The 22,571-nt window shown below is 40.1% G+C and overlaps 1 protein-coding gene across 1 annotated transcript; it reads left to right on the top strand.

Moving 5' to 3' along the window:
- The first annotated feature begins 866 nt into the window (after nucleotides 1-866).
- On the top strand, nucleotides 867-21,339 carry fbln5 (fibulin 5). Its single transcript, XM_080512285.1, is given in 12 exon segments — nucleotides 867-1,017; nucleotides 2,966-3,020; nucleotides 3,179-3,227; nucleotides 3,302-3,425; nucleotides 3,427-3,611; nucleotides 10,155-10,277; nucleotides 11,710-11,826; nucleotides 11,911-12,027; nucleotides 13,774-13,896; nucleotides 14,657-14,783; nucleotides 16,013-16,208; nucleotides 19,489-21,339. Coding segments are annotated over 12 exon segments (1,416 nt in total). The 5' UTR covers nucleotides 867-979; the 3' UTR covers nucleotides 19,651-21,339.
- The last annotated feature ends 1,232 nt before the right edge of the window (nucleotides 21,340-22,571 follow it).

Here is a 22,571-nt window from a genome sequence, read left to right as displayed (position 1 = left end):
CCCTCTTCTACATCTCTTCTCCTTCTTTCATCCCTCGTTCTCATCTCTCTATATATCCAAGTGGCCACGTGAACCACTATACCACCATGTTTTGTTTTATTAACTCATTTTTCTCCTTCATTTATCTTTAAATCTTTTTTTTTTTTTTTTTCCTGTTTGTCAAATCTGCCTCTACTTTTTTCTTCTTTTTTTTAAAAAATTTAATCTTTTTTCAATTATTTGTTTGTGATTTAAAGTCAAAATTGTTACTTATTATTATTAATAATGTGTTAATATGACCCAAAATGTTGTATTATGGAAATATGGAAAACCTGATTTATTTATTCATATATATAGATATAGATATAGATGTGTATATATATATAGGTGTATATATATAGGTATGTATATATATATAGATGTGTATATATAGATGCGTATATATGTATATATATATCGATGGGTATATATATAGATATATAGATGTGTATATGTATATATAGATGTGTGTATATATATATGTATGTATGTATATATATATATACACATGTATGTGTGTATACATACATGTATGTATGTATGTGTGTATACATACATGTATGTAGATATATATATATTTTTTATTTTTATTTTTTTACATATATATAAATATATATAAATATATCCCTGTATTTTGCGTTGATGTCCGCAGCCGTTTGCGCCAGATGTGCAGATGTGTGCGTTGTCACTCTGGCTGTTTACACACTTGCGCGCTCGTGCGTGAGCGCGCGCGTCCCGACCGACCGGAGGGGGCGGGGCATCCTGATTGAATCCAGCTGTGGGAGGAAAAGCGCCGCAGTGTCAATTTGCACCGCCGAACAGTAAGGCGACGGGCCATTTTGGAAAAAGCCTCGGTCGGTGTGCGGCAGCGGAAACCTGGGGTTTGCGTGAAAGGCGCAAAGTTTGGAGAGAGAGAGAGAGAGAGAGGGAGAGAGAGAGAGAAACCACTGGAAACACAGTAATGCTCTCAGGAGGCTTCAGGCTTTATTCCTCTGCAAGGTCAGTACGAAACTTCTTCTTTAAATCTGTTTGCGTCACGGACGTGTTGTGGAAATAAGCCAGTCCTATACTCTACATTAGTAATAAGTTTTTTTTTTTTTCCATGCATAACCATGTTTACTTTTACTTTATGCACTTTATGTTATCTGTTACTTTTTTAAACCCTCCTCAGCAGTAGAAGTTATACCAAACAATCTCCATTTTTGTTGGGTTTTTTCTGACTTATATCTTCATTTCTGATCCAGTTCAATGTATATTTGTCCATCGAGGGTCTCCAGAGTATAGTATAGTATAGTATACTATAGTATAGTGATTAATACTCATTGCCTTAACCCTTGGATGCACAACCTCCCAGTTCCTACACTCTTCCACAAGTGGGGTCAAAAATGAATTTAAATCAATGCGTTTTTGCAAAATACTGGGTTGTTATTCTTCAAAATCTTTAAAACAAAGAGTTGTAATATTTTAATATTCTACGTATTCCTCATAAAACACGTTTGTGACATGAAACTATTTGCTTTTTTAAATTTATTTTTAAGTGGGGTCAAAAAATGACCCCAAGCAGAAACACAAACGTGTTTTATGAGAAACACCTGCAATATGAATATATGACAACGTTTCATTTTAGAGGGTTAAAGCAAAGAAGATCCCCGGTTCGAGTCCCGGTTGGGACACATGCAAACTGTGTGTGGAGTTTGCATGTGTGTTTTTTTTGTTTTTTTGTTTTTTTGCACAATCACAGTCCAGAAACATGCATTTACCCACATGGAAAGAACCTATACAAGGATATATGTGCATATATGAAACCTATGCGCAGTTTATATGCACATATAGGCAAAATTGAGGTGCATATATGTGAATATACAGGCCATATAGGTCTCCTGTACTGCTTCTTTATTTCCACATATATATAGCCTATATATCTCACTTTGGTAAATGTCATACATTATTAAGACAATAACTAAGAACGAACTAAAAAACAATGATGTAAGAAGAACATATACGTGCATATATGTACCTATATAGGTACCTGTATGCATGTATATGTGTACATATATGTGCATTTATGTACATATATGAAAACAGGCCAATTTTATATATGTCACATATATTAAAACATATATGTGTATACAGGTTCTTTCCATGTGGGACAGGTGACTCTCAAGACCGTCTTGTAGTTCCAGTTCGTCACAGTGCGTTTTTTTTGTTTGTTTTTTTCTTCCACCCCCCTACATGGAAAGAACCTATATAAACATATAGGTTTTGAATATATGTGACATATATAAAAATTGGCCATTTTCCTATATTTTATGTATTGTATGTACATATATGCACATATATGTACATACAATACATGTGCATATATGTGGCAATATTTATGCAGCATATGTATTGTCATATATGTGCATATATGCAGCATATATGTGCATGTATGTGCATATATGCTGCATATATGCTGCATGTATGTGCATATATGCTGCATATATGTGCATATATGCTGCATGTATGTGCATATATGCACATATATGACGCATATATGCACATATATGACAATACATATGCTGCATATATATTGCCACATATATGCACATGTATTGTATGTACATATATGTGCATATATGTACATACAATAATGTATGTGCATATATGCACCATATATGTGCATGTATGCCGCATGTATGTGCATGTATGCCGCATGTATGTGCATATATATGCTGCATGTATGTGCATATATGTGCATGTATGCAGCATATATGTGCATGTATGCCGCATGTATGCCGCATGTATGTGCATATATATGCTGCATATATGCGCATATATATGTGCATATATATGCTGCATATATGTTTCATGTATGTGCATATATCCTCATAGGTTCTTTCCATGTGGGTCTGATGTAAGAACGTCTGTTAGCGAGAGTCGTCTTAAAACAGAATCTTGTCTGCAGGATGTTGGCGGCTCTGGTGTTTCTTCTGCTCTGCCTCCAGCCGGCACACGGACAGGTGACAACACTTCCCTTCTACTGTCTCTTTCTATTATTTTCATTCATTTAGTTTGAGGTCGGAATTTTAGATTCTGACGCCGTTTTGTGACGTTAAAAAATCCCGTCTTGTTGAAACGTTGAGGTGTTGTCTCGTCTCGTCTCGTCTTGTCCCGTCAGACCTGCTCCGACGGGTTCCTGTTCGACCGGCGGTCCAGGCAGTGTGTCGGTAAGAGTCCAGAGCCTCCCTGGTGGGTGCAATGGGAACGTTGTTCCTCACCAGTCCGTCTCTCTGCGTTCCAGATGAGGACGAGTGCCGGACGCTGCCGGACCCCTGCCGGGGCGACATGCTGTGCGTGAACCAGAACGGGGGCTACCTGTGCCTCCCCAGGACCCTGTACAGCCAGCCCTTCAGGCCCGACCCCCCCCCCCTTCAGGCCCGACCCCCCCCCACCCGTCCGGCCCGACCCCGGCTACCCCGACACGGCGCTGGGCTTCCCCGACACGGTGCTGCCGCCGCCGGCCAGGGCCGGCGAGCCCAGCTACCCCCGGCTGAGGACCACGGCGCACTGCATTCTGGGATACAGCCTGGCCGAGGACGGCACCTGCAACGGTGAGTCGCTTCAGGTTCTGGTCTGGATCTGGTCTGGACGGAACAGGAGCTGGATTGTTCTGGAAGGACGGATCGTGGAGAACACAGTGGAATGTAATGACTAAAGATGCAATTTGTGACGGTGGAGTCGGTTTTTAACTTCTCTTCTCTTCTACACTGATAAAACCTGTAAACCTAAAGCAGCAGTGTTTAAAATATACGTCTGAAACAGAACAACACAATTCTTCTCCTCCTCCTTCTCCTTCTTCTTCTCCTTCTCCTTCTCCTTCTTCTCCTTCTCCTCCTCCTTCTTCTTCTCCTTCTCCTCCTTCTCCTTCTCCTTCTCCGCCTTCTTCTTCTTCTTCTTCTTCTTCTTCTCCTCCTCCTCCTTCTCCTTCTCCTTCTTCTCCTCCTCCTTTCTTCTCCTTCTCCTCCCTTCTTGTCCTTCTCCCTTCTTGTCCTTCTCCTTCTCCTTCTCCTTCTCCTCCCTTCTTCTCCTTCTCCTCCCTTCTCCTTCTCCTCCCTTCTTCTCCTTCTCCTCCTCCTTCTTCTTCTCCTTCTCCTTCTTCTCCTTCTTCTCCTTCTTCTCCTCCTTCTTCTTCTCCTCCTTCTCCTTCTCCTCCTCCTTCTCCTTCTTCTCCTCCTTCTCCTTCTCCTCCTTTCTTCTCCTTCTCCTCCCTTCTTGTCCTTCTCCTTCTCCTTCTCCTCCTCCCTTCTTCTCCTTCTCCTCCCTTCTCCTTCTCCTCCCTTCTTCTCCTCCTCCTCCTTCTTCTTCTCCTTCTCCTTCTTCTCCTTCTTCTCCTTCTTCTCCTTCTTCTCCTCCTTCTTCTTCTCCTCCTTCTCCTTCTCCTCCTCCTCCTCCTTCTCCTTCTTCTCCTCCTTCTCCTTCTCCTCCTTTCTTGTCCTTCTCCTCCCTTCTTGTCCTTCTCCTTCTTCTTCTCCTTCTCCTCCCTTCTCCTTCTCCTCCCTTCTTCTCCTCCTCCTCCTTCTCCTCCTCCTCCTCCTCCTTCACAATAAGGACGGAACAAGAGCTGGATTGATCAGGTTACGGGGGATTTATGTTTTTTTGGTATATTTCAGACACGAAACACCAAAAAGACAGACTGAACTGTGAATTCAGGCTCTTTAGATTGAAACTTTGAATTTGAATTGCAAAGAAAATAGTGATTTATTTCATTTAATACACAAAAACTCACAAATTGCATGTTGAGTTACTATATTTCAGCCTGAACTTCCACTATGTACTCGACGATCTCTCCTTCCTCCGGCTTCTTCAAAGGAAAAGCAGTAAAAAAGAATACGACTGATCAGAGTTGCACCATAACTTGTATATTTCTCATTTTAATCGACGTGCATTGATCTAAAAATTCCCCAAATATCCGATGAATTGTGATCATTTTCTTGCCAACATTATACACGTTATACTAGGTGTTGATATTTCAGCAGTTCATCATACCTGCGGACGTAAACACTGTCAAAAATGGCTGTTAAATCCAGCTATTTACTGTTTTACTGAAGTCAATTACTGTAAATTTATTTTACAGTATAGCAGTAATTTAGTACAATACTGTAGACATCGCAGTAATATTAATAATACTGTAGAAATGTACTATGGACCATTCTACTGTGGTAAATCAGTGGTTTTATCACTGCTGTAGGAATTAAGTGTAAAACTTTTACTACTGTAGAAAACCACAGTAATATTACCACTAACATATATAATCAAATCAATTACACAGAACTCTAAAAGTTCACAGTAACTTATCAAACTTCACAGTAAATTATTGTGTACAGTGGGAAATTATAGCAACCACGATGCGTTTCCTTTTGTTTTTTTGTTTGTATTTAGTCTTTTTCATGATCACGTGCTAAATTTGTCTACTTTTTCATTTATCTTTATTTGTGCACGAGGGTGAATCTTCACTCTTTCACCTTATCGGTTTCCGGCCTGCATGCAGTTCTTCTCCTCACCATTAGAGTGTGGGGGCGCTAGACCTGAACGTCACTGTTAAACCATACAGCCGCTCGATTTCAAACGAGGAAATCTCGTAAATTTCTGATTTCCTAATTAAAAATGATTTAAAAAACCAGTCGAGCTTCTGTCTGAAGGTAATGTCAATAAAGTGTATTATTAATATTCAGCACTGTTGAGGACGGGAGCTCTGCTCGTCTGGTACTTCTTTATTTTCTAATTCCGATGTTCAGTGTCGGTTATTGGTTCGTTGAAGTGCGTTAAAGTATTTTTAGAGGTCATCTTCTGCATGTTCATGTGGATTCGATTCCCGGTGGAGTCGCACGTTTCCGCAAAGTCCAAGAAATTCATACAAAAACCTTTTAATTGTGGCTTTTTTTTTGTCCCTGAAGCCACGATTGGACGCCAGTTGGAAGACGAATAGGCTTGTATGAGAGAATAAGAGAATTAAGAGTTGAGAGAACGTGAACGTTTAGGTTGAAACTCGATGGAGGGACGAGGGACAAACGGAATGAAGACACAAGTCATTAAAGACTTGTGGCTCCGTAGGAATGTACGAATCCATCAGATGTTCTTGGACGCTTGGTCGTAGTGGAACCGGGGGAGGGAGGGGGGGGGGGGGCCTCCACGCTCCTAATTGAGTTTATTGAATCCAACGGCCTCGAGTCGTCATATAAACACCGAGGCCCTGATGACCCCCCCGCCCCCCTGCTGTGTTTGGCACATCGTCACCCCCGTGTCCTCGCAGCCACGTCGAGCTGTTGAAGACGACCTCCTCGGAGCGGCGGCCCGATAACCAGGGGGGGGGTAGGGGGGTGAGGGGGGGGTTACACATTCAGTACGGCACTTCTTCCTCTAAATAGCCACTTTGGAGTCGAGCTCATGCACAAATATGGAGCGTTTCTCCTCCTATGTGGGGGGGGGGGGGTCGAGGAATCCACACACAACCTTGTTTGGGTAAACTTCACCAGCAGAGTGCCAAGAAATAAATAAATAAAAAATGAGCTCATGTTTTTACCGAATGTGTGCCGCGGAGAACAAGCAAGCCTGTGTGTGTGTGTGTGTGTGTGTGTGTGTGTGTGTGTGTGTGTGTGTGTGTGTGTGTGTGTGTGTGTGTGTGTGTGTGTGTGTGTGTGTGTGTGTGTGTGTGTGTGTGTGTGTGTGTGTGTGTGTGTGTGTGTGTGTGTGTGTGTGTGTGTGTGTGTGTGTGTGTGTGTGTGTTACAAGCTCTGTGTGTGGTGATGTAATGGCCCGTTGATTGATGTGGCCGCGGGGCAGAAACTACACAGACGGCCACTTCCTGTCTGAACCGGTAACAAGCGTGGCTTTGTCCCCGAGTTTAAATGAAACACCGGCGGCGGGCGGAGGAGGGGTGGAGGTGGTGGAGGTGGGGGGGGGGTGGACAATGTGGAGGCAGACCTCCTTCATACGTGCGTTTCTTCCAAGTTGAAATTGGGTTAGCTTAATCCGCCGCTGGGCAGATTAACTGCAGCGGTTTAAGAAAAACAGACACGTTCAGTTTGGATCCACGGAACTTCTGGCCTCTTCAGTCACTCTCAACCTAGAGCTACACTCGGTAGAGCGCTAGAACAGGCTAGCTATCGATGCTAGGCAGCCCGTGAGAAACACCGAGCAGGGAGCGTCTCCATGGCAACTGCTCTCTCCTTTGATCTCCCACCCGCTTTGTAAGGGAAATTCTTCTGCAGGTTTATCAGGCTTTATTTTGAAACGTTTCGCCGTTCACGTCCCAAAATGTAATCAGCCCGTCCCTGGATGATGACGAATCATCCCTGAAAATATAACGCAATTCGGCTGAGTAGTTTTCGCAAAAAGTTGGTCAAATACATACTTCCCTTCATGATGTCATGCAGGGAAATAGCCACGCCCCCTGGTGGTGGATACTCACTCTGAACCTCCCACCGGTAGACGAGCGCAACCTCTAAAATGACGACCAAGCGCTTTTTTTTTAATCATATATATGCAAAGAAACTGCTAAAATAAATAAATGTATGGTAAAGCTATGTTTTGTTTTATTAAAAGCCATATTTTGGAAATAAGTGTCATGGAAACCAGAACATTATTGTGTGGACGAGGATTAAAGCCACTTCCTGTTTGTTTTTAGGTTAAATTCCAAATTCTTGCATGAGATTTTTAAATGGATTTCAGACGTTTTCAGGGTTTTGCTCCACAGCAAAACTCAAGATATCAGCTGATATTGATATTGTCTTTAATGCTTTACAGTTTAGAATCCTTTTATGACATTTCTTTTTTTTTTTTTCGTGAAAAGTACATTAATGTAAATGTTAGTTATGAAGCATTCCCAGATGATTAACTGTAACCAGCTCAAGAAGAGTTCTTTCTGTTCATAATGGTTTTGATCCCAGCAGCTGTGAACGATGACGATTAAGACGACATTCTGGAAAACGTCTTTCTTAAAGTGTTTCCAGGTGTCATTAAACTTGAATCCAGCAGCTGTTCTCTCCATCCCGAGTCATATTTTACACTTATCGATCATTTAGACTGCAAACAATATTCTGGTTTTATATTTAAAGGGGGAAAAAAAAAACACTTTTTGACTGGACTTATCAATGACGATGAACAATTACTGTGAAATTCAGGTTTTGGAAGCTTTGTGACTCAACGTCATCCTTGAAACGACGTTCAAACAAGACGACTGACCTGAACGCTCCGTTTTCACCACAGACAGAAAAGTGATCATCGGCAGGATCGCAGATATTTTTCCATAACGGGGATTTTTTTTTTTGCCTCAAATCTCGAGAATCCGGATCGACTTTGTGCAACCCCCCCCAAAAAAAATTATCTGGCTTCTTGAAACCGATTCAAAAATGCACAGCAGCTTGAGAACACGAGGCACTTCTCCTCATTGTGTAACTGTACTGTGAGTACTCTGATTACTTTTGAGCGTTCAGTGTGTTTTCCATGATTGTGGGTGAAAAACAACACACATAAAGCTGACAGCTTTGATCTTCCTTTGTTGTGTCACTCAAAGCTTCTGAGGATTTCAGGTAGTCGGGGTGGGGGGGGGGGGGGGGGGGGTCATGAGAAGAGCTATATAAGGCAGTGGAGCAGATGTGCAGTGAGGCTGCACATGTGGCGCCGAGGTTTTCTCCGGTAACTGCAAGCAGGTTCCGAGTCCGTGGAGCATTTTTTTTGTAGTTTTTGTTGTTTTTTTTGCCTCTCGGCGTCCCGAAGTGGCACGAAGGGTGTAGTTTCTTATCGCCTCCACCCAGATTCCTGCCTTTTCTGCAGCACCGGCGACTCGGCAGTGTGAGAGCTGGACCTTGTGGTCATTCACGTCCTGGCGAGGGGAAGCGTGGCCCATTATGATGGCGGGCGAGACGCCGTTCCGGGAACCCAGATCGTAATCGCGAGGAATCTCTTAATCTGCTGGAAGAATCGCAGCCGCATGGAAACCTGAGCTGTTGTGTTAGGAGGTGGTGAAAACCTGAACAAACACACTTTTCAACGGGAGGCTGGCGAGAACAACCGGCACAATTTTCTTTTTTTTTAAATTTGATTCAGGTCGTGAGAGTTGAGCTTGTGGGGCCGGAAGACCCCACTGCATTCTGGGAAAAGGCTTTGCAAGATATTGACGTTTGAATTGGATTGTAGACAAATTCTCTTTTTTTTTTTCCAGCTTTATTCTCAACCTTTTCAGTTTATTCGTGACATTATATATATTTCAGTGAGGTAAGAAATATTTCGCAATTTTCACGGAATCTACACTTTTTAATGATTTACTTAATTTTTTTTCACTTTATTCTCACATTTGTTTATTGACTTAATTTATTACAGTATTTTTTCTTGTTTTATTCGTTGGTTTCTGAAAGTTTTCACATTTACATCATGCTCATTACATTTTCATTTTCTGACTGTTATTTTTTTCTGATCAAATTATATTATTATGTCTAATATCGAGTAGTTTTCAATTTTTTTTTACATGGCATCTACTTATATTTATTTATTTATTTTTGTCTGAAATTTCCCATTTTCATAGTGGATCTTGGTCGTTCATCAACCTTGTGATTGCTGCAGTTTCCTTCATTGGGGTTTATGTAAAGTTTTATGTTTTTTTTGTTGTTTGTTTAACAAATTTGGCAGAAAATTTGGTAAATAGAAATTTTATATTTAAAAAAAAAAAAAAGGATAAAACTTCCTGTTGGGCCTCGGGGGTCTAATTTAATGGCTCTGGGTGAAACGTGATCTTTTCTCCTTCGTCTCATGTGAGCAGCAAAGTTTCACAACTTTTAGAAGTGCGTTTGTTTTTTAATTCCTCTGAGGAGTTCCGATACGTTCCTCTGAACCCGAGTGACGGTTTATGAAAGCGAGACTTTATTTACTTTCAAATGCATCTGTTAAAATCTAATTATGTAATGTAGGATTTGAGTTATTGAAGTATTCTTCTTCAGGCGTTGAGCAGAGAATCTCTGCAGAAAGACTTTCGCTCTTTTTTTGCAGCTCTACAAAAACTCTACCTTCAGTAGAAGTAAAGATCCGTCATGTTGTTGCCTGCATTAATTAAAAACACGCTGATTAACAGATGTTCTCTGTCTTCATCTGCTTGTTTCCAGACATTGACGAATGTGAGACAAACTCTCATCACTGTAACCCCACCCAGGTCTGCATCAACACCTCCGGCGGCTACACCTGCTCCTGCAACGAGGGCTTCTGGCTGCTGGGGGGGCAGTGCCAGGGTGAGTCCTCCACCCATCATCCACCCATCCCTCCCTCCATCTATCCACCCATCCCTCCACCCATCATCCATCCCTCCATTCACCCATCCACCCATCCATCTATCCCTCCCTCCATCCACCCATCCATCTATCCATCCCTCCATTCACCCTTCCACCCATCCATCCATCCACCCTTCCACCCATCCATCCATCCACCCTTCCACCCATCTCTACATCCATCCACCCATCCTTCCACCCATCCACCCATCTCTCCATCCGTCCACCCATCCTTCCACCCATCCACCCATCCCTCCACACGTCCATCCATCTGTCCACCCATCCGTCCATCCTTCCATCCACCCCTCCCTCCACACGTCCATCCATCCACCCACACGTCCATCCATCCACCCATCCATCTACCAATCCACCCACGCATCCATCCACCCGTCCATCCATCCGTCCACCCCTCCTTCCACCCATCCATCCATCCGTCCACCCCTCCTTCCACCCATCCATCCACCCATCCATCCATCTACCAATCCACCCACGCATCCATCCATCCTTCCACCATCTACCCATCCATCCACCCATCCTTCCATCCCTCATCCATCCATCCACCCATCCATGCATCCACCCATCCATCCACCCATCCTTCCATCCCTCATCCATCCATCCACCCATCCATGCATCCACCCATCCACCCACCCGTCCATCCACCCCTCCATAATCAGCAGATGTTTACACTTATTTTCCATTAATAAATTGCAGGTAATGTTTTCCTGGTGTATTTCCTTCACGTAGCCAGTAGGGGGCGCTCCAGTCACCCCGCAGCCTGGCGGAGGAGTGAAATCGGGTGTTTTTAACTCATTAACGAGTTTGTAAAACAAGTTTCTCATTTCCCACGACTCACCGTTGAAACACTTGACTGACACGTCGGCTCACACAACAGTTGAAATTTTAATTTTTCTGCTTCTCGAGTCGTTTTTTGTTTGTTTTTGTTTTTTTAAGAAAGAAAAAAGTTGCCAGGTGCAACGATTTCACTTGCAGTGGTTGTAATGTTCTGGCTGATTGGTGTGTGATTGTTTATAGCTTCTGTGTAAAAATCTCTGTGACGCGATGAAGAAAGCCTAAACTTATGTTTTGTTTAGTTGTTTTTTTCCGAAGGAAACCTGCTGTTTCCACAAACAACAGTGAAACATTGTGCCTTTATTCTGATGAAAGGACGAAGCCGCCGTGTTTTCAGATGAACGAGGCGCATTCTTCTTCAAATAACTACCAGATTCCTTTAATTGCTGTTGTGTAAAGTCGAAAAGACACTGCTGCTGTGCCCTGATTTGTTAGAAAGCTCTTTTCTTGGTGAGCAGCGCCCCCCTCAGGTGTGTGGTGGCAACACAGGCGAGTGAGCACACTGCTCTCCTGACCCGTCGTCTTCTTCTGTCCCCTCTTGGACCAGACATCGACGAGTGTCGCTACGGTTACTGCCAGCAGCTGTGCGCCAACATGGCCGGGTCGTACTCCTGCTCCTGTAACCCCGGCTTCATCCTCAACCCGGACGCCAGGACGTGTCAGGGTAGGACGCCGCCGCCGCCGTCGTGAACCCGTGTTCCGGCTGCGCGGTCGTTGACCTCCAATGTCTCTTGTCCCTCCTCTGCAGACGTGGACGAGTGCGAGGACGAGCCCTGCAGCCACGGCTGCTTCAACACGTACGGCTCCTTCATGTGCAACTGTGACGAGGGATTCGAGCTGGAGGGGGACGGCCGGACCTGCATCGGTGACTGACGTCCACTAACGGGCTGAAAATTCACGCTTTTTAACGTTCGTGTTGACCTCGTGTGTCCTCGTGTTGACCTCGTGTGTCCTCGTGTTGACCTCGTGTGTCCTCGTGTGTCCTCGTGTTGACCTCGTGTGTCCTCGTGTGTCCTCGTGTGACCTCGTGTGACCTCGTGTTGACCTCTGTGACCTCGTGTTGACCTCGTGTGACCTCTGTGACCTCGTGTTGACCTCGTGTTGACCTCTGTGACCTCGTGTTGACCTCGTGTGACCTCGTGTTGACCTCGTGTTGACCTCGTGTTGTCCTCGTGTGTCCTCGTGTTGACCTCGTGTGTCCTCGTGTGACCTCGTGTGACCTCGTGTGTCCTCGTGTTGACCTCGTGTGACCTCGTGTGACCTCGTGTGTCCTCGTGTGACCTCGTGTGACCTCGTGTGTCCTCGTGTGACCTCGTGTTGACCTCGTGTTGACCTCGTGTGACCTCGTGTTGACCTCGTGTGACCTCGTGTGTCCTCGTGTTGACCTCGTGTGACCTCGTGTGACCTCGTGTGTCCTCGTGTGACCTCGTGTGACCTCGTGTGTCCTCGTGTGACCTCGTGTTGACCTCGTGTTGACCTCGTGTGACCTCGTGTGACCTCGTGTGTCCTCGTGTGTCCTCGTGTGTCCTCGTGTTGACCTCGTGTGACCTCGTGTTGACCTCTGTGACCTCGTGTTGACCTCGTGTGACCTCGTGTTGACCTCGTGTTGTCCTCGTGTTGTCCTCGTGTGTCCTCGTGTGTCCTCGTGTTGACCTCGTGTGTCCTCGTGTGACCTCGTGTGACCTCGTGTGTCCTCGTGTTGACCTCGTGTGACCTCGTGTGACCTCGTGTGACCTCGTGTGTCCTCGTGTGACCTCGTGTGACCTCGTGTGACCTCGTGTTGACCTCGTGTGACCTCGTGTGTCCTCGTGTGTCCTCGTGTGACCTCGTGTTGACCTCGTGTTGACCTCGTGTGTCCTCGTGTGTCCTCGTGTGTCCTCGTGTGTCCTCGTGTTGACCTCGTGTTGTCCTCGTGTGACCTCGTGTGTCCTCGTGTGTCCTCGTGTTGACCTCGTGTTGACCTCGTGTGACCTCATGTGACCGACCTCGTGTGTCCTCGTGTTGACCTCGTGTTGACCTCGTGTTGACCTCGTGTGACCTCGTGTTGACCTCGTGTGTCCTCGTGGTGACCTCGTGTGACCTCGTGTGACCTCGTGTGACCTCGTGTTGACCTCGTGTGACCTCGCCCGCCCGACCGCCGGTGTCTCTTTTTTATTTTATACTTCTTATTTATTTTTGAACAATTGTAAAATACAAGAACAAACATATCAAAGCAAATACAATAAAAAATAAAATAAAATAAAAATATATAATTTAATTAAATCGCAGGGGAAAAGATTTCAGAACTCACAGGCTCACATGTGTCTTTGTCAACACGTCTCTTCTCACTCAGTTGAATTTACATTGTCGCTGTTCTTATATATTGTCCATTTCTCCTCAAACTGGGATCTTTGTCATCTCAGCATGTGAGTCCAATGTTCCATTAAGTAGATCTGCTCTACAGTCTGGATCCATCGTTCCGTCGTTTAGGATCAGCTTGGCACCACTTCCTTGTTATAGTTTTTTTTTTTTTTACAAGCCACTGTTAAAATTTTCAACAGGTACTTATCCGCCGGTGTCTCTTATTCTGCCCGGCGACTAACGACAAGGCCTTTCCCCCCCCCCTGCGTAGATCTGGACGAGTGCGGCTTCTCCGAGTTTCTGTGTCAGCACAGATGTGTGAACACCCCTGGATCCTTCTCCTGCATCTGTCCGCCCGGGTATTACGTGTTCGAGGACAGCAGGAGCTGCGAAGGTAAAATATATATGTATATATATTTTATATATTTTTTTTTTATTTTTTTTTTTGGTTGAAAAATACAATAGTGTACACATATGATATTGTACATATCATATCCTTTTCTTTTATTTATTTATTTTTTAAACAATAAAAATAGCAAGAACAATAGAACCCAGTCTCTGACAGCAATATAATGATGAAATACTACGAATGTAAAGTAAAAAGTAAACAACAAAAGAAAAGAGAAAAAAATAAAATAATAATTAAATTAAATTCAACATCGAAGGTAAAATATTAAGTGGAACCTTCTCCCCTTTCCAGCGCCTGATTTATTTATATATATCCTATCAAGTTTGACCGTTTCTTTGTTTTTTTTTGCCATTTTCTGTATTTTCTCAGCCGACAGGATCGTAGACATAGAATTATAGAAGTGAACATTAAAACAAATGTGTAAAATCGTCACTGTGCTTTGATGCAATTAAGATGTAGATTTGTGTGTTTATGTAGTTCCTGTCGTCCTCGCTGAGATCAGAGATCAATATTTGTATTTGTCCAGCCGTTTCTTCAGTCGACGTCCCGTTCCGTCACTCTGTGGACAAATACCCATAGATTCTTGGTTTTACGGGTCATTTTAATCCCATTTGAACCGACGAGAGACGTGTTGATGCTGTTTGTTGTGTTGATGATGCTGCTGATGATGATGATGATGATGATGATGATGATGATGGCGACGATGTCACTGACCCTTGACTGTTGTGTTTCTTGATCTTCGAAGACGTCAATGAATGTGAAACTGGTAACAACACGTGTACAACAGCACAAGTGTGTTTCAATTTCCAGGGCGGCTATACATGCCTGGATCCCTTACAGTGCCCTCTGCCCTACATCGAAGTTAGTGAGAAGTGAGTGTTGGTCTCCCTTCCCCCCACCCCACATGGAAAGAACCGATATCAGGATATATGCACATATATGAAACCTATATGCACATATATGACAATATATGCTGTGTATATGCACATATATGCACATGTATGACAATATATATGCACATGTATGACAATATATATGCTGCATCTATGCATATATATGCCACATACCCACATGGAAAGAACCTATATAAACATATGTTTTAATATAGGTTTTGAATATATGTGACATATATGTACATATGTGACAATATATATGCTGTGTATATGCACATATATGCTGCATCTATGCATATATATGCCACATACCCACATGGAAAGAACCTATATAAACATATATGTTTTAATATAGGTTTTGAATATATGTGACATATATGTACATATGTGAAAACGGCCAATTTTATATATGTCACATATATTCAAAACCTATATTAAAACATATATAAAATTGGCCGTTTTCCTGTATTTTATGTACATATATGTACATATGTGAAAAAGGCCAAATTTATATATGTTTTAATATAGGTTTTGAATATATGTGACATATACATATATGTACATATGTGAAAACGGCCAATTTTTTATATATGTCACATATATTCAAAACCTATATTAAAACATATATAAAATTGGCCGTTTTCCTGTATTTTATGTACATATATGTACATATATGTACATATGTGAAAAAGGCCAAATTTATATAGGTTTTAATATAGGTTTTGAATATATGTGACATATACATATATGTACATATGTGAAAACGGCCAATTTTTTATATGTGTCACATATATTAAAACATGTATAAAATTGGCCGTTTTCCTATATTTTATGTACATATATGTACATATGTGAAAAAGGCCAAATTTATATATGTTTTAATATAGGTTTTGAATATATGTCACATATTTTCTGTCACAGCCAATTTTATATATGTTTTAATATAAGTTTTAATATAGGTTTTGAATATATGTCACATATATTCAAAACCTATATTAAAACATATATAAAATTGTCCGTTTTCCTATATTTTATGTACATGTATGTACATAAAATATAGGAAAACGGCCAATTTTATATATGTCACATATATTCAACACCTATATAAACATATATGTTAATCTCGGTTGTTTCCATGTGGGATGTCATCATGAACAACAACAACAACAACAACAGGATGTTGACCCTGTGCCCCCTGTGCCCTGCAGTCAGTGTATGTGTTCGGCTGAGAACCCTGCCTGCAGGGACCAGCCCTTCACCGTCCTGTACCGACACATGGACCTGTCGTCGGGGCGCAGTGTGCCTGCAGACATCTTCCAGATGCAGGCCACCACGCGTTACCCCGGCGCCTTCTACATCTTCCAGATCAAGTCGGGCAACGACGGGCGAGAGTTCTACATGCGGGTGAGCGAGTGTGTGTGTGTGTGTGTGTGTGTGTGGGTGTGTGTCCCTTTAAATCAGGGGTGTCCAACTCATTTCAGTTGAGGAGCCACATCCCACATGGAAAGAACAGATATAAACATATATGTTTTAATATAGGTTTTGAATATATGTGACATATATACAATTGGCTGTACAATTCCTATATTTTATGTACATACAATACATGTGCATATATATGGCAATATATATGCAGCATATATACAGCATATATGTGCATATGTGCAGCATATATATTGTCATTTATATGCATATATGCAGCATTTATGTGCATATATGCAGCATATATATACAATTGGCCGTTTTCCTATATTTTATGTGCATATATGTACATACAATACATGTGCATATATATGGCAATATACATGCAGCATATGTGCAGCATATATATTGTCATTTATGTGCATATATGCAGCATATATCAACTGCATATATCAACTGTATGCTGCATATATGTGCATATATGCTTATATACATATATGCAGCATATATGCAGCATATATGTGCATATATCCTCATATAGGTTCTTTCCATGTGGGATCAACCTGATCTGACCTCTGGAGGCCAACAAGTCAAATATAACATATTAAACTGCAGATATGGACAAATGTTAAAGTCTTTCCTTCTTTTGATCCTTTTGCAAAAATTAGCATTTATTCTGAAATTTACATATTAAAGGAAATCAGATATTATATTTGCAAAAAAAAAAACTCAGTCACCTTATCTAGATATCGTATTTTTTATTCAAGATTGAAACAATTTGTCATCATCTGGAAATTGTTTTGAGTTTACGTGTCTAAAGTATCACTTCACATAAGTTGGACTCGTTGTTTTATTGTGAAAGGCGTTGCGTCATGTGACCTCCACAGATGCATTAATTAATTCTGACCAAGGGCGGTTTTGAATGTCATTTTTGCCGATCGAGTGTTTTTAGATCAGCCTTTGTCGGTTTTCATATTTATACTTTTAAAAAAACAAATCACATGGCGGCCGGATTAGCTCCTCTGGCGGCCGCTTCTGGCCCCCGGACCTCATGTTGGACACCCCTGATTTAAACAGATAATTAATATAATGGTTCTAACGTTTGTTTTAATTAATTGATTATTAAATAAGTGAAATCTTAAAAAAAAGAACAATAAATGTGCAGATTAGGTGAGATTTTATAAACTGATTCTAGTTTTCTGATGTTATTAATTCACTTTATTTGGTGAAACGGCTTCGGTTGATTTCTGTGGTTTAGGTATTTGACTATGTGCACGTTTGAAATAAAACTAATTTAATAAATAACATTTCTTGAGAAAGAACATTTTTTGTAACTGAAGTTATTGGAAATGTGATAGAAATTCCCCATGAAGCCATAAACCACTGCATCTTCTGAATAGTGTTAAAAAGTTATTTATTTGTTCCACATTCGTACCAAAAATATATTAAAAGATTTTAATCGTGATGATCTCAGATTTAAATGGAAAAAAGAAAAGCCTCTCATTCTATACAACATTGTTTTGTTTTGAGGCATTTTTTGCCATAACTTATTAACATGAAACCTCAAAAATGTGATATTCTTTAAGGTAAAAAGTCATTTTTTTAATTGCCTGTGAACTTAAATGGTGTAAAACTTGCACAGGTGTGATCAGCCTCCCGTTGTCTTTAAAAACAACAACAAAACATGGATTTTTATACAGTTTTAAACAAAGTAAAAGCTTTTCTTGCATAGAAACTCCACACATGAAGCTCCTGTCAGCACAGAATCAAACCGTGAGATTATGAATGAATTAATCCTTTTGAAAATCCGTGAGAAATTAAATCTCTGCTTCATTTAACGTTTTTTTTTAAAGAATCGTGGAATGTGAATAGTTTTTATTGTCGTTTCTTGCAGTCCATGCACGTGCCACTGCATAAATATGTTTAAAAAAGAGCATAGATCAGCAGTAAACAGTAAATAATCCAGTCGAACCTGCAGGATGTTTTAGACTTCAGGGTGCAGTTCAGGTCGCAGCCACCAGATGGCAGAAGAGGCGCGTTTTCTCCCGCCATCAGGGACTTTGTCAGAGTTTGAAGATTTCCTGTCACGTGTTGGATCGTGACCCTGAACTCTGACGAGGAAGGAAACAGAAGCAGGAAAGTTTGTTTGAATGACGAAAAGCAAAACTTTCCTTCCTCGGTTTCCTCGTTGGAAAACCGCCGAGTCGTAAATCCGCTTTAACGCCTGGAGGCGAATATCTGCTGCTGCGGCGGGAAACGTCCAAACCAGCGTTTACTGAGACTTATGACAATATTGACTCTGACGAATAGAGAAAAAGTTTAACGTGAAGAAATATTCTGCATTAAAAAAACTTACAATTCTGTGAGAAAACTTAACTCTATATGGAACAAGACGACCGACTGTACATATATGTACATAAAATATATATGCAGCATATATATTGTCATATATATGCACATGTATTGTATGTACATATATGTACATAAAATATAAAATGTATATGCAGCATATATATTGTCATGTATATGCACATGTATTGTATGTACATATATGTACATACAATATAGGAAAACCGCCAATTTTATATGTCACATATTTTCAAAACCTATATCACATATATGTACATATATGTACATACAATACATGTGCATATATATGCAGCATATATGTGAATACATGCAGCATATATATTGTCATATATGTGCATATATATGCAGCATATATGTGCATATATGCAGCATATATATTGTCATATATGTGCATATATGCAGCATGTATTGTCATATATGTGCAAATATGCAGCATTTATGTGCATATATGCAGCATATATATTGTCATATATGTGCATATATGCAGCATATATGTGCATATATGCAGCATTTATGTGCATATATGCAGCATATATATATTGTCATATATGTTTCATATATGTGCATATATGAAACATATATGCACATATATGTTCAATATATGTGCATATATCCTCATATAGGTTCTTTCCATTTGGGACATTTTTAGTGACTCATGAGAGAAAACCGACGGTGAAAAGCCTTTTTAAAGAAATTAATCGATGAACTTGTGAACTTAAATGTCATTTCAATCAGTTTTATTTCATTTGGTTTGGAGGAAACGTTGTAAGAACCCACCAGGCGAGGTTCAGCCTCAGTGAAGCAACACTTCTTGTGGTTCAGCTGAACAGAGTTAAGAAAGGAGTTTAAAAACGGCTGCGAGTTAAAAGAGAAGTTGATCTTCTGCCCGCAGCAAACCAGCAACGTGAGCGCCACGCTGGTCCTGTCGCGGCCGGTCAGCGGGCCCAAGACGGTGGTGCTGGACCTGGAGATGGTCACCGTCAACAACGTCATCAACTTCCGGGGCAGCTCCATCATCCGCCTCACCATATTGGTGTCGGAGCATCCCTTCTGAGCCTCGCTCACCTTCTTACTGTTTATTATTGTTGTATGTTAGCTAATCCCACGGCCCTCGGCGGCCGATGGGAAGAAACTCCAGCCCTGGTTTTGATGGACACGGAGCTTTTTTTTACGGCTGCGATATGAACTTTTTAACACCCAGGAGATATTTATGATAAACGGAGGGAAAAAAAGGATTTTCGTTTTTGTTTTTTGTTTGTTTTTGCACAACTGTTAACTGCATTAGAGACGATATTTGAATTGATGTAACTGTCGGGTCATTAACTGAATTATTCCACACAGTTTTGTTTGCAAAAAACATTCTCCACCACTAACGTTTCCACGGCGACGACTCGTCACATAGAAAACAGACTTTTTGCTCATTGGCTTTGCAGTTTCTGCTGAGTTTGCATTTTTTAAATGAGTTTTTACTTCACAACCTGTGTTTCCTGAGGTTTAAGGCGACACGTTCACACGTTTCTTTTGGGATGAGAATAGATTCCATCTTCTATTACTAGAAAACATGAATGAAGATCATTTTTGGGAAGAAAATCAACATTAATATTCAGTCACTTTATAACAGAAATTATTTAATTAAATCATTTCTAAAACACATGTTGGATTTTAGATTAATTTTAATAAATCGGGGAATTAAGAAAAGCCATAAATTTTTTGTGGGGGACTCCACTAAGATTAATTTTAATTAATTTAATTAAAATGTCATTTCATTGATTTGAATAAAATAATATTTTAATCAATTTAATTTAATTAATTTTAATTAGACCGCAAGCAAATTATTTTAATTAAATTAAAATGGAATGCAATTCATTTAATTAGATTTTAATAAATGCTTTGTTCATCATTTCTGAGAATAAATAAAAATAATCCGGGGCAAAATAGAATCGAGTAAATCTGGAAATGCAGTTGATTTATTGTGGTTTTTTTACTTTTATTCTTAATTTTAGAGTGTTGTACTTCTGCACACCTCCCTTTAGTACCAATCCAACCTTTATTATTATTATTATTATTATAATAAACAACTAAAATGACAAAACCTGCAAGAAGAGCTTTACTGCATTTCTTATTTCCAAATTTCTATCTTGATAAATTTCAATAACTTTTTTTGTTTTCCTCAACACTGAAGGTTTAAAACTAAAAGATAAGTTAAAAAAAAAGTCACACCCACTTAAAATTATAGCAACTTCATGCTATTGAGACCAAGAGCAACACATTCAGAGCAATTTCAGTAAAAATGAGAAATATAGAAATGTATCAAGATTTGAAGACCATAACCATGTTTTTCTAGTTTTTTAGCACATTTTTATGTCATTAATTCGATTTCAAATAGTTTTAGACACAAAAAAAAAGTATGTTTTCTCCAACATCAGACAGATTTTCTTTTTTTGAGTTTTCTTCTTTACAGTTACTATTGATAGTCGGTGTTTGATGTTACAAAAATAAAGACCCGAGTTTGACAGAATAGTTAAAATGTGTATAGAAATACTACTCGTGGAGTTTTGCTTGTAACCCAGAATGTACTTTATGTTCACGAAACCAAACGGATACGAACACGATCAACAGAAACCCGATTTTAATGAAACTTTCTGGTGTAAAACGTCGTCGGTTTGAGAGGAAAGTAAATTTTTAGCCCCGATTCACTTTGGTCACATTGTTTATGTTTATCAATAAACAAAGAAACACATTGTTTTGTCTTGGATCGTCTGACTTTGCCCCGTCTTACTTGTAAGACAATTTAAGAGATCTTAAGTTGTTTTTTTTAACTTTTATTTGATTTATCAAGTTTAGCAAAAGTAACGTTTCAGCTGTTTGTTTGTTTTTTCTTTTATTCTTTCTCTACTAGTTTCAGATAATAAAAAAAAAAATCCATTTAACTTTTTTTTCTTCTTTTTTTTTTTTACCCAATTTAACGATTTTAATTTCTAAAGTTGTTTTGGTTTTGATTTAGCAGCATTTGGTGCAGTTTAAAAAACAAATTGAGCAATTTGAACTCTATTTGTTAAAGTAATTTGGCTATTTTTTTCTTTTTCAAAATTTCTTTCAGTGGTTTTATCAGTTCTGGAGGTTTTTTTTTATTTTTTATTTAATTTTTAATTCATTTCTTTTACATATTTTAGCAGTTTAACGTCTCAAACACTTCCTACCAAGTTCATATTGTTTATAATCTGTTATTTTTTTATAGAACTTATAAATAAAAATTACTCTTTATAGTGAGCTAATGTAGGTGGGAATAAAAAAATACACTTATTACTCCTTTTTAGAACATTTCAATTAGCTTTATGTTTAAAAAAAATGTTTTTTATTTAAAAAAAATTAATTTTTGTTTACATTTTTTATTTAAAAAAATACAGATTCTAGTTTATCTTTAGCCATTATTATGCAAAAGATTAAATAAAATAAATTGAATTTTGTTTTTGGAAAATGAGTCAAAACTGCAAAAAAAATCTACTTTTTTCTCTTTTTTTTTAAACTTTTTTTTTCTTTTAATGGATTTTCTCAGATTGATCAGGTTTGTAAATAAAGAATCTAAAGAATGATTCCCTCCAGATGTACTCAGTTCTTCAGACAGTTGTTGCAGAGGGATGGAAGAGCGACAGAAGTAATAATTGTAAGTAAATACTTTTTACGACTTTTTTATCGATCTGACTAATCAAGTATTTATTTTCGAGTTGTTTGTTCAGGGAGGAGAAGAAAAATAAAGACATTTAAAGCTGCTGTGCAGGGAAGGAAGTGAAAAGATCAAAGTGAATCCGGGAAACCCAGAGAGAGAGAGGGGGGGGGAGAGAGGGGAGAGAGAGAGAGGGGGAGGGAGGAGGGAGAGAGGAGAGAGAGGAGAGGGAGGAGAGAGAGAGAGAGGAGAAAGAGAGAGGGAGAGGGAGGGAGGGAGGGAGAGGGAGGAGTGGGAGAGAGAGAGAGGAG

Source organism: Blennius ocellaris (assembly GCF_963422515.1).
Source record: "Blennius ocellaris genome assembly, chromosome: 17".
Lineage (NCBI taxonomy): Eukaryota > Metazoa > Chordata > Actinopteri > Blenniiformes > Blenniidae > Blennius > Blennius ocellaris.
Note: the sequence above shows the minus strand (reverse complement) of the source record. Positions and strands in the feature narration are given on the sequence as shown.